An 11,581-nucleotide genomic window follows, 5' to 3' on the forward strand; every position below is an offset into this window, starting at 1 on the left:
ATATGCTAAAACCTTGACAGTCTAGTACCTAATCCTTTCCCTTACTCTGAGTCACTTCCTCCTTTAGAATTAAACATGCTTATCTGGAAAATGAGGGTTTTGGATGGAAAGATCTTTCATATCTCCTCTAGTTCTAATATTCTAATTTCTACTTCCTAGTTAGTTGAAATTATTCATTGAAGGATTGAGTGGCCTTCTGCTGACTAGTAGAAAGATGGGTATTTAGAGAAAACTACACTTGTAGGTTTACTTCTAGAGAAATGAATAAGAAAAGGTCCATGGACAAATAATTTGTGATTTCCTGCATACCTTAGAGCTCCCTTGGAGATTGGCAGTATCTAGTAGCACATTGGAGGCTGATGGAGGCCAGGACCTTATGGTGATTAAGGGAACTTACTTTGGTGACAGACAAATTTTGGTTTAAGACCTAGTGCCATCTCTCATGAGCTTTGTGAAATTATGTAACTTTGTTAACCTCTCTGTCTCAATTTCTCACCTATAAAGAATTAATGAAATGCCTGTAATGAGGACTTAGCAGAGGACCTGGCAGATACTTATTTTTATGAAAGCTCTGAGAAACCCTACATAAGGAAACCTGTGTGAATTTACACACCTAACATTCATAGTGCACAACCCTCCTGCCCATTTTTGAGGAGCACTCATTACTAACAGCTCACCGAAGTAGTGTTCCACAGCACGGTGGCTTGGGGAAGTACAGAAAATTGAACGTTGTCTTTGTTGTTTCTTATTCGTGACTGTGTGAAGTCAGCTTGTATGGAATCTGATCATACTAGCCGACAGGACTGTGGTGGACCCTGTCCCTCTGCTCATAAAGGTACAACCCCATTTACGTCTTCCTGGAGTCATACCTATGTTTCTAATCAATTATGTTTCCAAGCTATCTATGCTTTAAGGGAAAAAAGAGCAGAACAGATCCTAGAAAACGTTAGTCCAAGCTTTTCATCTTACAGATGTAGAGACTGAGGCTGAGAGAGCATAGGGGCATTGCCCAGCATCCCACAGCACACCTTGGTCTAGGGCCCACCCACCTCCCCACCTGTCCATCTACCATTTATCTAGTGGATGATCCATGGCTGGATCATCCAGCCGGCTTGTGCTTAAGATACCAGCAGGCCAGAGGGAAGGATCTTTTGAAAGAACTTGATACTTTCCAAAGAAAAAAATCCATGTAGTCACCACAGGGAAATCAGTGTTTTACAGTTTAGTATTATTTATGTTTTGAATTAAAATTTGCAAGGGAATGATGCAAAGACGAGGTAAAATAGAGATAGCATAGTCTTTTTTTGTGCTTAGAGTCTGTAAAGGCATTAATTTGATTCTTTCTCGTGTATGCTACTTACTCAGAACATACAGTATAGAGAGTCCAGAGCCCTGGCTGAAAGTTCTGTTAGGTTTTGGTGTTTGGATGCACTAGTTTTAAGCAATAAATTTACAAGATTGTTTACTGCTAGGAAATGGCTAGGTTCAGATATTTCTTTGAAAGGAGGCTATTTTATCTATTGCTTCTCCCCTCCCCCCCCCCAAACACAAAGAAATTAACTTCTTTTGAAATCTTTGTACAAATGCTATAGCCTCACGTTGCTAAGACCAGGCAGGGGCTACCTACTCTTTGAAGCTAATTGAGAAGAAGCATCGTACAAATGGCAGATGGCAGCATATTGCTTAAGCCATCTAAGATGCAGTTATTTGCTCTAGGTTATGTGAGTACAGCAGGCAGGGTCATTTAGGTTCAGTGGCCTAGACTGCACCACAGGGATGTCCTTTTACGGCTCTAAAGTCATCAGCAGAAGCTGCTGTGAGCTTGTCAAAACCTGAATTCTGTTCTGTAGCATATTTGTGCTTTAGTATTAGGAGTCAGCTCACCTTTACCAGGCTAAAGTCCTAATACCTGGCCACCCGTTTTCTAAGTTTCTGGTTATTTCTGGCTTTGCATCTATGAGGTGGGACTTACTAGACTTCTGTTTCTCCCAGTTTCTCTTGGATCTCTTGTAGGAATTTTTATTTGCCTGTGAGCATTGCATCATTGCTGTAGTTATTAGCAGATATTTATTGAGTACTTACCTATGTGTTAGGCATTATGATGTACCTTGGGAACCAGCAGAGATACAAACTCATAGAAATTACTAGCCAGCAGAAGGGAAGACTGACATTAAACAGCTAATTGCATACAGATGTTTTAATGGTTGGGCTAAGAGCAGCATAGTATTGGGTACTTTGAGATCCCAATTAGATTGAGGAGTAAGGGAAAGCTTCTTTGAGGAAGTGGTGTGGGCTGAGTATTTGCATTAACTCAGTGCCGGGGACACGCAATGAGCAATGTAGACTGAAAGAGCAGTCTCTTCAAGGCTGGGAGACTGAAAGAACTGGTGCATTTGAGGAACTAAAAGAAAACCAGTGGGGTGAGTTCAGTAGAGAGCCATAGAAGCGTTTAAAAATTTAAATGAGATGGATTAGATATTAGTGTGAGGTTAACTGAAAGGGGCCAAGAGTAGATGTGGGGAGACCAATTGAAAACTCTTGGCAGTAATGCAGGGGAAAGATGATTCTTAGATCAAAATTGTAGCAATTCAGATGGTAGTAAATAAACTAGGGAAAATTTAGGGGTGAAATCAATAGATCTTGGTGATTGAATTTGTGGTTTGAGTAAAGGAGGAGCATTGGATGGTTGTCCTGTTTCCCATCTTGAGCAACTGGGTGAATGAGCAACCAAGGAGACAAAGAAGGGACAGGTTTGGCTGATGAGTTCAGTTTTGGATGGGTTGAGTGTGAGAAACATGCCTTCACTATGAAGTCCCCTCCCTTTCTAGTATCATACTGAAATCTGCTTCTGTGCAGCTCTCCACGTTGGAGCTAGTACTCCCTTCCAGAGTTGTAACGTCTGGCCTCTCATACGTCCTTCACTGCTGCATGGTGATGAGCATGTCTGCTTTCCCTGTCCCTGCCAGTTCTCTTTCTCCCCCTCTCAGCTGATCTCCTTCAGCTGTTTCTTACTTTTCCTGGTTACCAGGCCCTGCCATCCTGGTTGACCTCTCAGACATAACTCTAGTTGGTAGTGTCCTTGTTACAACATAGGCTAACCTGGCTTTTCATGGGGCCCAAACTTACTGTCACAGAGCAGATTTTGTAGATCCCTCACCTGTAGCTCTTTTCCTATTGCCTCCAAAGAGAACATCACCTTTTATTGTCCATCTTTTACTTTACTAACTACAGATAATAGAGACCTTAGTCTTGTTTTGTTTTTATTTGTGTTGCTGTTTATCTAGATCTCTCCCATTTTGACCTTTGTTGATATTTTGGGAACTGTGAACCTAAGAAGGTTAAAGTTGTTCTTCAAACGTCCCCAGTTCTCTCCAATAAATTCTTGTGAATCTGTTATTAATGAATGTTTCTGGATTATTTGGGAGACTTTTCATATTTTCAGTCTCTACTGTTTTAGAGGGGAACCTATGCATGTTTGCTACCTTCTGAGAGTGCATTTAAGTCACTGGATTCTCATTCTTTGTTCAGGAGGTTCCCCTAGGTCAGTGTTCTAGGATTTCATAAATAAATCTTTTCACCCAGTAGTGAGAGTTGGGTCTTACATTCTAGTTCTATCTGGTAATCAACTAGTTGTGAATCTGTAGCTAAATTGTTTACCCTTGCTGGGCTTCAGTCTTTACATCTTGTAAAAGAGGATGTTAAGTGAGATAATCTGTAAGGTCCTTTCCAGCTTTGATGGGCATTTTGTGTTTTTATAACTGTTCATCGAATACTGCATTTCTCTTCACATGCCTTATGTTGTCGTATTATTATGAACTCTCCTCCCCCACCCCTGTTTTAAAGTAGGCTGAACTTCTTGTCTCCCTTTTCCTTTTTATCAAAAATGTTTAAGTCTCTAAATTTGCTTGACTTTTGTATTGCTTTTAAAAGTCTCCAGATTATATAGCATAAACAAAGATTATAGTAGCATAAACAAAAGCAAAGTTGCCTTCCAGTTCATGTTATTACTCTCATTCTTGTAGGGTCATCAAGACTCCTGAGATACCAAACTTGGCCTTGCTTGGTTTTGGAGAAGTCTTTGCCCTGCTGTTTGACAACCGCTACCTATATATCATGGACTTGCGGACAGAGAGCCTGATTAGCCGCTGGCCCCTGCCAGAGTACAGGAAATCAAAGAGAGGCTCAAGCTTTCTGGCAGGCGAAGCTTCCTGGCTGAATGGACTGGATGGGCACAATGACACGGGCTTGGTCTTTGCCACCAGCATGCCTGACCACAGTATTCACCTGGTGTTGTGGAAGGAGCACGGCTGACGCCACGAGCCACCACTGCTGGCCGACTTTGGGTGCCTGGGCTGCAGGTTTTGAGTGCAACCTCTATGGCGGCCGACTGCATGAACCAAAGTTCTCACTTAATGGTATCATCACGCAGTGCACAATCATTTATCTCTGTTTGCCAGGGGGCCAGGGCTCTGGGTGGGGGAGGGCTCGTTTTATTGACATACAGCGAAGCATGCTAAGGGGGCACACCATCGACTTCACTTGTACGTAGTTATGTTGGTCAGTATAAGAGGATGCATTTGGGGTTCATCTTTCTTGAATATTGGTTTTAAGTAAAGAAACTCAAATGATTTATTAATCTGCTAATTGGTTGCCTATAAAAACACGTTCATTCTTATTAAAGCTTTTTACCATCGCCTTTTTTCTTTTGAAGTTGAAGCAAAGGTGCTATGATGTTTTATAGTAACTTTTCTCACATGGGGCTTTGCTTTTGTAACAAGCAGTATTACGAAGACCACCAAGTCCTGTGACATTCAAAAACTCTCCACCAAACACCAGTTCTAAAGAAAGTTGGTCTTCTAGTACAAACCCAGTTCTATAAATTGTTTGTAATGTATTCTGATTCCTAGTTCTTGGCAGAGTCAAAGCTAGCCACGTCTTGAGCTGTGAGGAAGTTGTGTAGTTCTTGTGTCCATCTGGGGCCAGCTTGTCCTCGGTCTCCCACAGCATAGGTGACTGCACAGGAGGTGACATGGTGCAGCTGTAGGAGCACTGAGGTGGAAGACTGGACGGGCTCTGCTACCTAGGAACCCTGTGACCTCAGACGTGTCACACCCCTGGCCCTGATTCTCTGTCTGCACAGCTAATTGTTAAGTGATTTGTAAGATTCTTTCTGGTCCTGTATCTGCTGAGATGTCCAAAAGTTGATATTTTTGTTTTGTCTGATTACAGATTCATTGTTTCTTTGAGATTGGAGATAATATATCAATGAAATTACTGACACAAAGTAGTCATCTGTAAGGAAACCAAATATAGGAAGAAGATGGCTAAAAGGAGAGTGTAGAAAATGCACATACTCCACTGAGGATATGTAAATGATTGGTGGAAGAAGTGTGGATAGGAGTTGTGGTTCTGTACAGAGGCCGTGTTATCAGAAAGATACCTGACCCTAATTTTCCCCCTTAACTTGATGTATGTCCTCAGGCAGGTTTGCTTTCTGTCCCTGGGCCCTTTTTAAAAAAATCTTTACAATGAAGGAATTGCCCTTAATTAGGGTTCACAAGCTCACGTGTCCGGGGAGTTGCACAGATGACAGAAATGGGAAGCAAGCTGGGTGGGACTGTGCTGAACCGCAGAGGGCTCAGAACAGAGCGGGTACTCAGCTCGGAGCCTTAGGCGGAAACGAGCCCAGCCCGGCGTTCGCAGGTCTTCAGTTTTTTTCAGGAGGAACAGAATTTTGTTTGAAATTTCCTGATTTAAAAATGTTGACAACTAATTGAAGATAATTTCGAATACAGCAGGCTACACCAGTCATGTCTATGGGCTGCCAGCTGGTTTTCTCCACCCTCTCACTGCTGTAAAGTGAAAGAATGCTGTGTAATTCAGCAGTGGAAATGTTTTAACAAATTTGGCCATTCAACTGTCCCTTTGTATTACTGGGGAGCGGGGGGAGGGGGCTTGCCCCATTCACAGACAGGAAAGGAGTTTAAAGATGAACATAAGAACCAGACCCTCAGTGAGAGTCTCTGCCTGGCTCTGACCGTGATGCAAAGCATACCCCTTCTAGGTGGGAAAAGGGGTTCGCAGCAGAGCTGAGACTGATGCAAATTCTGCAGCATGTACACAGTTCTCCCAGGGTCTGAATTCTCAAGAGCCTGGCAATGAACCGACTGCTATGAAGTTTAGAAGATTGATGGTTTCAAGGACAGGCTTAGTTAATATCCATGGTGACACTAAAGGAATTAGGTAAAAGAACAGTATCTTCCTCCATCCCCTAAATCCATCTCATACTGAGTTCTATGTATAAACTCTGCTTGGTCCTCCAAGAAATGGAACCCGAATTGCAGCTGGAATCTATTTGGCAGGAGCCTCGGGAGACTGGGGGCAGTGATGAGGGTAAATGACTTTTTCCTTCTCCTGCAGCCTAAATAAGTAACTGAGATTACTGTTTCCATGACCATCCCCACTCCCGCCCCACTTTGCGATTACTCAGTAGACTCAAAGAGCGAGTCATTTATAATAGCCTTTGTGGGGGGATGTGTTTTGGAAATGACATACCTGAAACTTGTATGGTGTATCCCACTTCCCGTTTCTGTTGTGAACATGTGCGTCACCGCAGTGGCACTGAGGATGACAGATTCTGACAGTTCTGGAGGCTGGGGCTGGAGTCCTCCTTTGCGTCCTCCTCACAGCAGCCTTCACAGCACCAGAGCATTTTATTTAATTGCCTTGTAGTTAGATGTGGCCACACCATTGCCAGCTTTTATAAGAATGGACTACTAACTCATCCTTTAGAAAAATGAAGCAGAATGGGGAGTCAACAAAAGTGGCCAGGGGATAACCAGCTGTAGTTGCCTGGTGTCCTTTCATCGAGCTGGGGGCCGTCTTCTCCACACACTTGACGTCTGCTTCCTTAGCTCAGAGGTGAGGGTCAGGGCTTGCCTCTTCTCTTGTGACTGTTCTCATCTCTGAAAAATTCTTAAGTTACAGGCAGATGACTCCACCCTTATGTGTATTGTATATCTTGAATGACGCTGAGTTTGATGGACTCAAGGGCTTCTCCCAGGGCCCTAAAGGCGCGCAGAACAACCCAGGCTCCAGGGTGAGGGTCCTGGACAGCTGGGTGTAAGGTTTTTAGCAGACTGTGTTTCCATTTCAGTGGAAGCTACCATATTTTGCCATGTAATGTGCACTTTTTTTTTTGCCCAAAATTTTGAGAAAAAAATAAGGATGTGCATTATACATGGGTAGTACTAATTCTATATCTAAATGTTAATTTTTTAATTTATGCTTATGCAGTAAAAATGTAACTCTAGAAAGCAATAATGATATCCATTTGCAAAATAATACCCTGAGGTACAATAATCAGTTTTGTTCCTAAAAATTAATTAAGAAAAAAGTTAAAATGAAAGATTTTTTTCCCTGAAAGTTTGGACCAAAACTATGGGTGTGCATTATACATGGGAGTGCATTATACACAGTGAAATACAATAGTTTCCTCCAGCCCTGTTACCAGTGTGTCAAAACTGGTCCTAGGCCAACTTTCAGACCTAGTAGAGAAGTAGGAAGAAAGACCCTCCAGGGAGGGCTCAACTTGGAAGGAGCTCTGAAGGAAGGGTCCCATGTTTGGATAGCTTCTCATCAATGGAAAGTGAGAAATATTGTGTTACATTTTAAGGTTTGCACTTCATTTTTCAAAGTTTAAAAATTACTCTGTTCTGGCCATTGAAAATGCTTAAAATATGAATGAGGATTATGTAATCATTCTAGTGTTTGCTGTTGGGAGAATGATTTCTGCTCTGAATTTATAAAAAAGGGAGAAAAAAATGTTTGGAAACAGTATTATTTAGACATGAAGACATTGTTTCTGTTAGATTAAGCATTTTACCCAAAGTAGCTGAGGAGGATAGTGGAGTCTGGCTTTACACACCGCTCTGGCCAAACCCAGCCAGCTCCGTGCAGCTGTGCTCATGTGCCCTGGCTGCTTGGGAGCCTGGAGGTGTGTCTTCCCACCATCACTTCCAGTTCTCTGGGCCTCCTCTGGGCCTCTTGCAGGCCTCGGTGTCTGAATCTCTTGCTTTTGCTGCAGGGAAGTGTGCAGAATCAGCTGCTCCAGGATGCAACCTGGGGCAGGGCACACTGTCCCCTTTGCCTTTAGGGACACGGAGTTGGCAGGATAGGGGAGAAGCTCCTTTAGGTCTGTCCCCTTGAGAGAGCCTTTGTACCTGGTTCTGCTGGTTCTTGCCAGGACACATAAGACACTGCTGGGAGTTAGTCCCCAGATGGAGTGTCTGATGAAAGGACAGGTTAGCATTCTTGACAAAAATGCCTCCTAGCTGTCTCTGGCAGTGTCTCTGACCAGAGGTTCCCCATTCCCACTCTAGGAAAGTGAAATTTTTTCAGGATAAATCCTCAAATTGATGACTGGACAGTCTTGTACCATTCCCATCAGCCTGATCAGGCTGAAAAGGCTCATGCTCCCTGCAGAAAGGTGTTTTCCAGTCACGTCTTTCCACATTTTCCAGTCTTCTCTAGTGTGATTTCGTTGCTTAGTATTACGTTCCTGACTAGTGTAAACCCACTTAATTACTGTAGCTTAAAGAATCAGCTGGTTCTACTAGTCAGGGATGTGCACAAATAAGGTGTTTTTGCATATTTAAACTAGGCAAATTATTCATTCAGATGATACAAACTCCACGGTGTTTTTGGAGTCCCTATACCCAAATTGTGAACCAGATGTATTTCACTAAGGCTCAGGTTGAAATCCGCCAAGGCTGGTTTCCAATCCAACATCTATAGCCACGTGGTCATATTCATCAACTTGCATTTCACTAGTTCGATGTCCGTTGTGATCTAGGGGGAATGAGGTGAAGTTTATATTTGACCTGTCTGTAGGGTGGGGGCGGGGGAGTAGGGATTGGCTTCAACAAATAGTGGAGTGGTTGTGGTACAAGGTCTCTGTCAAGACGAGCCATTCTCATGCACCATAGAACTTTCTTTTACCCATGAGTGATCGTGCTAACTATAAGTCATTTATATCTATACATTAAAACAAGTTCCTCAATTAGGCAACATTTGGTTAGCCAAGCCCAAGTTATTGTTTGTACTTGAAAGTAATAAACCTGCATTTCCTTAAAAATAACATTCTGTAGTGAAGACTATTTTCTTGCTTCCCCATCCCCTCCCCCCACCACCAATTCAGAGGGGACTTTTCAAAAGTGAGTGTGCTTTAGAATGTGTTTTTGCAAATGGAACTGCCCTTCATGTGATCGGAAGTGGCTCTGTTCCTTTACACTTTCTGCAAGTACTGAAACGCAAGCCCAGCAATATCATGACTTTGAATGAGACCCAAGAGGGAAAACAATACATGTAAAAGTAAAATGCAAAGAAGGAATTTTGGCAACTCTGACCCGTGGATGCAAATGGGAAAAATAAAGCACAGCGACACAGGTCAGGTGGAGACCTTGGAACTGTCTTCCTCTCTCTTCCCTCCTCTACTCAGTGTGTGTCCGAGTTGGTTCATTCTTCTTCTTTTTTTAGAGAGAGGGGATGGGAAGGAGAGAGGGAGAGAAACATCAATGTGTGGTTTCCTCTCATGTGTCCCCCACTGGGGACCTGGCCTGCACCCAGGTGACCCTTTGGGAATTGAACCGGTGACCCTTTGCTTCACAGGCCCGTGCTCAATCCACTGAGCTACACCAGCCAGGGCCTTATTCTTAATTTCAATTGGTAGGGCCCCTTGTCATCAGACGGGGTCTGTGTACCTTTGATCCCCAAAAGCACCATTGCAGGGCAGAGTATCATTCCTCTTCCAGATGAGAAAGCTGAAGCTTAGAAATGGGCCTAATTAGAGGAGTAAGTGGCGAGGTGGAGGGCTGGGCTGTGACCTGTAGCCTTCACACCTGGGTTTTCCCTACTTTGGCCCCCTCCCCACCTCTCCCTGTTGCAAGTCTCTTGGGTTCAAACCTGGACTGCTGCCTTCCTCCCTCACCCCTGACGAGCGCCTGCTGGACCATCTTACATTCTGCCTCCAGGGCGTCTCCCCAGCCACTCCTCTGACTGCTGGATCCTTGGTTCAAACGATCTTGATGACCCCATTACCAACAGGGGGTGTCTAGACTTACCAACATAGCTGAGCCCCAGCTGCTCCCTTCCAACTGTTCTTGCTCTTCTCCTGCCTTTGCACCCTGGCTCTTCCTCCTCCTGGGACAGCCCTCCACGTGCCTCTCCACCTGCCTAGGGCCAGCCTTTAGGACCCCACTGACCTCCCACTATCATCAAAGCCTCTGCTATCATCCTGCACTCAGCCCAGCTCAACGCTTCTGTCTAGTGTAGTCATGCAATTTATTTTGCAGTTCATTGCCAAGTACCTTGTGCAGTTGGCAAACCTTTGATCCAGAAGTTTTTCAAAATCTGGGTGAATACCTCATCTCCCCAGCAACATTGTAAGATTGAGTTCTTTCACAATACTCAGTAAGTTTTTAATAAGTTATTTATTTTTATTTTTAGAAAGAGGGGAAAGGAGGGAAACATCCCACATGTGAGAAATGCATTGATCAGTTGCCTGTCGTGCTCCCCCAGCTGGGGGCCTGGCCCGCAACCCAGGCATGTGCCCTTGACTGGGAATCAAACCAGCGACCTGTTGGTTCACAGACTGGCACTCACTCCATTGAGCCACACCAGCCAGGGCTTGATAAGTTATTTTAGTGACTGTCATGGATTATCTCAGGGGCTATGTGTTACGAAGAAAAAAGATCTTTGAGAATATCGGCATTGAAGCAAAATGAAAGACCAATGAACACACAGCTCTTCCTCTCTTAGACTTCCCTGTTCTGCCATGTCCCGTAAATATCCAGTGTTCTGAGCGCACTGAGGCAGAACATGGGATGATCGTTTTGTGATTAGACGTGTGTAGTCCTTGCCAGTGGAAGGGCCCTGTGCTTTGTATTTGAACCACACGTTCTGTTCTCTTGGTGGTAAAATAAAGATAACACCAATTTATGGAGAGGATTACCCAGAGCTCCTGTATCATAACGATTATTAGGACTTCCAATCCTCATGCACATGATCACAAGTCCTCATTTTGTATTCTGTGGTCAGAAATGTGCTTCGAGTCTTTGCAGTTACCCTAGTGCTCTGTGATATTATTACCTGTAATTTGCTGAGCCATTCTTATTTGGATGGATCATTAGAGGGTGTCTAGTTTTGCTTTTTAGATAATGCTATGGACACATTTTTTTTTTGCTTATATTTTCTTAGAACATGTTCCCACTAGATGACTTGTTGGTCAAAGGAAAGGATATTATTTCTCTTAACTTTTTTTTTGTTACAGACACAGAAGAGCACACAAAACATACACGCACAGTTCACTCAACAGTTAGAGCGAACACCCATTGAACCACTGCCCAGGCCAAGAAGGAGCACTTCTGGCTCCCCAGAAACTGTGTCTGTGTCCAGGAGGAAACACTCTGTGGCTTTTGCTCCGTATGTATCATGTGGCTTCCCAAATGGAGTAAAGGGATTTATGGTGTTGCCTTGCTGGTTGGTGTGTGTATGTTGCAACACAACATCTTTAATTTTGAGT

General features: G+C 43.6%; 1 protein-coding gene across 4 annotated transcripts in view; it reads left to right on the plus strand.

Annotated features, from left to right (window-relative positions):
• Positions 1 to 9,139, plus strand: part of FBXW2 (F-box and WD repeat domain containing 2) — a 32,362-nt gene extending 23,223 nt beyond the window's left edge. For all 4 annotated transcript variants that reach the window (XM_037127437.2, XM_037127440.2, XM_037127438.2 and 1 more), the window contains one exon: positions 4,023 to 9,139. In XM_037127437.2, coding sequence (XP_036983332.1) covers positions 4,023 to 4,311 — 289 coding nt within the window. In that variant the 3' untranslated portion in view covers positions 4,312 to 9,139. The remainder of the gene's footprint in view (positions 1 to 4,022) is intronic.
• The last annotated feature ends 2,442 nt before the right edge of the window (positions 9,140 to 11,581 follow it).

The sequence above is a fragment of the Artibeus jamaicensis genome, unplaced genomic scaffold (assembly GCF_021234435.1).
Source record: "Artibeus jamaicensis isolate MK-2021 breed Jamaican fruit bat unplaced genomic scaffold, CSHL_Jam_final scaffold_1964, whole genome shotgun sequence".
Taxonomy (NCBI): domain Eukaryota; kingdom Metazoa; phylum Chordata; class Mammalia; order Chiroptera; family Phyllostomidae; genus Artibeus; species Artibeus jamaicensis.